Consider the following 6,366-nt stretch of genomic DNA (forward strand, 5'->3'; position numbering starts at 1 on the left):
AAAAGTTTAGAGATTAAAATAAACGTTTTTTAAAGTTTAAAGTCCAAAATAAAATTGGAGTGGAACTTAAAAACCCAAAATAGAATTTAAATAATAGATGAAAGTTAAAAATAAAAAGTGATTTTTTTTTTTAGCTCCCAATAAAGAAGAGGGAAAGGATGGTGGGACAGTTCCATTTTCCAAAGAGGATCCTTTAATCTGGGCATTAGACCCAAAGATAAAAGGGCCACCTCCTATCACAACTACCAAATGCCCCCTCTCCTTCCTCCTTTACTCCATTTCCATAAAACTCATTCAATCTTATATTCATCCTCAAAACCAGAAACAGAGATAGAGAGAACAAACTGAATAAAACCTCTTCTTCTTCTTCTTCTTCTTCTTCTTCTTCTTCTATCTCTTCACTCTTCTTAGCTATTTAGCTATGAGAGTTCCTGTTTCCAATCATCAATCATCCTTACCTTCTTCTACTCCTAAACTCCCCTCCTCCCCCTCTACCATCTCCTTCCACACTCCTACCACCACCTCCCCCACCGTCATCGCCACAACCTGTTACGAACCCACCTCCGTCCTCGATCTCCGCCGCAGCCCTAGCCCGGTGGCGCACGACAACCCCCACTCCTCCATCGATGACGCCCACGACAACCCTCCTCTAGATTGGGATGAACATACACTTCAGAATTTGGACTGGGACTCCATCATGGGCGATTTGGGCTTACAAGATGACTCCAATTCTGCTCTCAAAAACAACATCACTACCACCACCAACAATAATCATCTTCATCATCTTCCTCATTTCCCTGAATTTCTCCATTCCCACTCCTTGGATCAAACCCCCCACCTTCTTCCCCCTGATTTCTTCCTCTCCGAACCCTTTTCCACCCTCCAAACCTTCAATTCCTTCAATTTGAGCCCCAATTCCAATAACCCATCTCTTGATTTCCTCGAAGATATTGTCGCTGCTGCCGATTGCTTCGATTCCAACGATTTCCAACTCGCTCAAGTGATATTGGAGCGGCTCAATCAACGCCTTCAATCCTCCTCCTCCACTAACCCCCTTCACCGGGCCGCTTTCTTCTTCAAAGACGCTCTTCAATCTCTCCTCTCTCCCTCTCCCAACCGCCATAATCGCCTCTCTTCTTGGCCCGATATCGTCCATACTATCAAAGCCTACAAGGCCTTCTCTGTAATTTCTCCCATTCCCATGTTCTCTCACTTCACTACCAATCAAGCGCTTCTTGAAGCTCTCAACGCTTCCTCAATCATTCATATCATCGATTTCGATATAGGATTTGGAGGGCAGTACGCTTCTTTCATGAAGGAGATTGTGGATAAAGCAGAATCCAGGAATGTCGTTCCGCCGGTGCTTCGGATTACCGCCATCGTGCCTGAGGAATTCGCGATCGAGAGTAGGTTGATTAGAGAGAATCTCTGCCAGTTCGCTCAGGATTTGAAAATTCGATTTCATATAGATCTCGTTCCGCTTCGAACTTTTCAGACGTTGTCTTTCAAATCGGTGAAATTCATGGAAGGGGAGAAGGCAGCGATTCTGTTGACTCCGACCATCTTCTGTCGTCTTGGGAGTATAAATAGCGTAGCCTCTTTTCTCGCCGACGTGCGGCGGGTGTCGCCGTGCGTTGTTGTGTTCGTCGACGGCGAAGGGTGGTCGGACTGCGGCGCAACGTCGTTCAAGAGGAATTTGGTGGACAGTCTAGAGTTTTACGCACTGATGTTGGAGTCGATAGACGCGGCGGGGGCGAGCTGTGAGTGGGTGCGGAAGATTGAAACGTTCGTAGTCCGGCCGAAGATATTGGCGGCGGTGGAAGGGGCGGGGAGAATGGCGGCGCCGCCGTGGAGGGAGGTGTTCCACGGGGCCGGGATGAAACCGGTGGGGCTGAGCCAGTTTGCGGATTTTCAAGCGGAGTGCTTACTTGGCAAAGTACAGGTTCGAGGGTTCCAAATAGGCAAACGACATGCTGAGTTAGTGCTGTGCTGGCATGAGAGGCCTCTAGTCGCCACGTCGGCATGGAGGTGCTAACTGTTTAGAATTAAGAAAGATTCAGCCTATGAAATTTTATTATAATCATCACAAAATTGGGTTTACTATACTATATATATATAGGGACGTACATAAAATCGTATGTATCCCTCTTGGAATTAATATAAATTCCCTTTTGTTTCTTCTAACTACTCCTTAATAACTACTTCATGTATATTTGAAGTATATATTTTTTTTATATTTAATGGTATACCATTTCATCCTACCAATTATTATTTTAAAGAAAAATAAAAATAAAAATTGAACGAATTTATAGTCTCTTCAAATGTACTCCCTTTAATATATGATTAGTTGTCTTCGAAGATAGATTAGATTTACCTACCTTATATATATATATATATGTGTGTGTAACATGTTGGGCTGCAAGATCATTAATTAAGTAAACTTTGTAAGAGGAAATTAAACCTAACACAATTTAATGACTAACTTGTGGGTCATTTTTTTTAAGCAAGGAAAACATATTATTGAATAATTACAACCAAACAATCATTCCTGGAACTAAAAACAACCATGTAGGGAAATTAGAAAGCAATAAAAAAAAAGTCTTTAGCAAAGTCATAACAAGCCAAAACATGTGCAGATGCATGAGCCTTCTGAGGAAATATATGATAAGGAGACATCTCTAAACTTGGAGCAAATGCCAAGTATATCATAATACTACATCTTTGTATATGCCTCACTGTACATATTTAGCTTGGGAATAGGATATAGACAATCTGAATGAACAACAAAAGATCTAATTGAAGGAATCAATTAAACATGCTCTTAAGAATTCAAAGGAAAAGAAGTGTTATCTTAGAAGATCAGTCTTCAATCTCTTCTTCTCAATAGAATTGATCATTCACAGCATTGCACAAACAAAACTCACGAGCAGGGCACTACTAAGAGATGTTCTCTGCTTTCCTCTTTGGACAAGATGGTTTGTTGGAATCTTGTGGGAGATGTCAAGGGAAAAATAGAGAACTCCTTCTCTGAGAGTATGTGAGATGGATAGAATGTGTGAGAAAGAATGAGAGTGAGAATATTTCACGGGAATCTCATTCAATCCAACTTGCAAACCATTCTGCAAATTTAAAGGCAGAGACGGAGTTGGTGCAATATGCCATGCCCTCTATCCAATCTCACACTCTCCCGCTATCCTGTAATGCATAAGAATTTAATTTAATTTAATTTAATTTAATTAGTGTCTGCTCCTTTGTGTTTAAGGGAGTTGGTGCGACCCAAAAAGAAAAAGTATTACCAATTTCTTGATTTTGTATGGGAAAATAGAAAATTTTTCATATTTAACTCATCTACAAAGATAAGATATTAATGATGAACCAAATCAAGTGGCCAATCTAAGATTTAATGATTCGTAAAAGTGGAGTCGTACTATTAACTAGCCGTGTTGATTTGGTAATAAGATAATAATAAATAAAAAAAAATTAATGACTTGGGTCGTGTATCAACAGTCAATCCGCGGTCAAATCAATTCATTAATTCAAATATTCAATATTTAATTTAATTAATTCTAACCATATTTTAAATATGCATTTCTCACATAACCTATCGTTTTAATATGAATCATATTCATATTAAACTAATTTATGTTGATTTGATATTTGAATCTTATTCAAATATTATTACTCTCATATTATATAGTTTAATCTTAAATCTAATTCAAAATTAACTTTATATTATAATGCATATTAATTGTATTATATGCAATTAGCATTATATTATTTTTGTATCATATAAAATCAATTCCCTTTACAATAATTTGAACTCTTCAAATTTTTTCCACTTAACAATCCTTGTTTAATCCATTTGTGAGCTAGCAGAAGAGCCTAATGGACTTAAAGTAATAAACTCTAATGATTCATGTTTAATTAAGCTAATCATCATTCATTAACTATGGGACACTCTACTAAAGACTCATAGTTGCACTCTTATGAACTACAGTATATTTATATGCCCATTGAATTAACCATACTTGTAAGTCAACTCTTCACGAATTGTTCATAATTACAACTAGATCAAATTATCGTTTTACCTCTATAATTACCTCTTGTACCTTAAGTATCACTGATCCGTTAATGAATATTTTTTTATAGTCCAAATATAAACAAAGTCCTTCTCGGGTCAGTGGGGGGGTGAAGCCTCATTGTTCAAGTCCCAAAGTCAGCACTTAGGTGAACAATCTGTCTACTTTCCCTAAAGTCGGGAATGAGTGAATTTCATCTCATGAAGCTATGTTCCCAGCTCCTTACTCGGTATTGTTCCCAAAATGGTAGGCATATTAAGTCTAGCTAAGACCACTCTCACCCATACAAATCAAAGAACGACCCTTATGAATAGGAATTCATAACTCACTCAAGATTAAGATCGAGTTACATGGTTATCATTTGAAATATAAATATTCAATTAACAGTGTTATAAAGAGAGATTATATTTTGTGGTCTGGTTTTATACAAACTCACTGTATAGGATACGTCCACTTACATATCATTACATGAATGATTTGGATCAAATCATTACACTTATAATTATTGTAACATTTACAAAGTGGGTCGTATCTATAGTGTTACCAAGATAAAGTACTCAAACTTATTCATATACTATAAACCTTTCAGGTTATTCTTTGAACGCGATCCAATTCTATGTCAATTACATACTGTTCAAGCTACATTAAATAACATCATATCTTAGTTTATTAGATTTTGAATTATGCAAATAGTGTAGAATACTTTATTCATTAAATAGACACTTTATTTGTATATTAATAATTTGTTTACAAAATACACGGACTACGAGGACATGAATTCTAACAATCTCCTTATCCTGAAGTTAGTGGGATGTACAATACATGTAAAAGATAAATACAATAAACTAGGACATACAATATACTCAGCCATATCTCCTACTTGCCCTAATCTAAGTGATGTATATCCCATAGACCTAGACCTTCTAGATGACCCTCGAACACTTTAGCCGTAAGAATCTTGGTAAATGGATCAACAAGGTTTTGCTCCGATGCCATTTGTATGATGAACACATCCCCTCGTTGCACAATATCCCGTATCAGATGATACTTCTGTTATATTTACTTTCCTCACTTATGGCTTCGAGGTTCCTTTGAATTTTCTATAGCACCACTGTTGTCACAGTAAAGAGTGATATGCAAAGACATATTTGGAACAACTTTCAATCAATCAAGAACTTTCTCAACCAAACAACTTCCTTAGCAGTTTCACAAGTAGCTACATATTCTGCCTCCATAATAGAGTCCACAACACAACCTTGTTTTATGTTGTGCCAGACTACAACTTCTTCTTTAAGGATCAAATCCTTAGCACCATACACAAGCATGTAGTTCCTCATTCTCCTAAGATACGATGATCCTAGATTAGATTGATACCTAATAACAATTCCAATGGCATAGCATATGTCTAGCCTTGTACACAACATGACATACATAAGGTTGTCCACAACCAATGCATATGGAATATGTCTCATTTCCTAAACGTCTTAAGGTGTCTTAGGACATTGTTCCTTAGACAAGGTAATTCCATGCCTAAAAGGTAAGTTACTTTCTTGGAATTTTGAATCGAATATCTAACAAGCATTTTGTCAATATACGATGCTTGAGACAAGACTAACATTTTGTTCTTGCGATTTCTAATAATTTGAATACCAAGAACATATTGTGCTTCCCCTAATTTTTTTATTTGGAATGGAGCAAATAGCTAGTTTTTAATGTTAGTAAGAAATCCTATTTCATTCCCAATGAGCCGGATATCATCTACGTGTTGGGGTTGATGCCCTAAAATCTCGTGTCCTATAGTTTGTAAACAGTATATATGAATACTTGTGTTGTTAATATATGATATTTACTTCACATCTTGTATTGTTTTATTTGCTTTACCACAAACCAATAAACATAAAATCCCTGGTTATCTGTATGTGACTCAAGCATGTATGTGGTGATATATAAGTGGATCATTTCTTGAGTGATAACCAAAATGGTCTGTAGTAAATGGATAAAGGAAGGAAACCTTATCCTGGTAACGCTACGGACACGACCCGCTTTATGGAATGGTCACAAATGTTGTGACTTGCCACGGATGGTCTGATCCTGATCATTCGTGTTGGGGACATGCGAGCAGGGGCATCCTATACAAAGAGTTTGTATAAGACCTGACCACGAAGTGTTAATGTCTCATTATATAACACCGTTCGTGAGAGAGACTTCACTCTTATAGGATGACCATAGGTAACATGACCTCAATCCTGAGTTGAGTTGGGAACTCCTACCATTGAGGTGGTCCTTT

At 37.4% G+C, this 6,366-nt stretch overlaps 1 protein-coding gene across 1 annotated transcript; it reads left to right on the top strand.

Moving 5' to 3' along the window:
• The first annotated feature begins 207 nt into the window (after positions 1-207).
• Positions 208-2,246, top strand: LOC120069568 (scarecrow-like protein 15). Its single transcript, XM_039021358.1, has one exon. The coding sequence runs from the start codon at positions 422-424 to the stop codon at positions 2,033-2,035; it is 1,614 nt and encodes a 537-aa protein (XP_038877286.1). The 5' UTR covers positions 208-421; the 3' UTR covers positions 2,036-2,246.
• Positions 2,247-6,366: the final 4,120 nt, after the last annotated feature.

Source organism: Benincasa hispida, unplaced genomic scaffold, assembly GCF_009727055.1.
Source record: "Benincasa hispida cultivar B227 unplaced genomic scaffold, ASM972705v1 Contig508, whole genome shotgun sequence".
In the NCBI taxonomy this organism is placed as follows: Eukaryota; Viridiplantae; Streptophyta; class Magnoliopsida; order Cucurbitales; family Cucurbitaceae; genus Benincasa; species Benincasa hispida.

Excerpts from the sequence above, each read along its gene's own strand:
- LOC120069568 (XM_039021358.1), top strand. The coding sequence starts at position 422 with ATGAGAGTTCCTGTTTCCAATCATCAATCATCCTTACCTTCTTCTACT.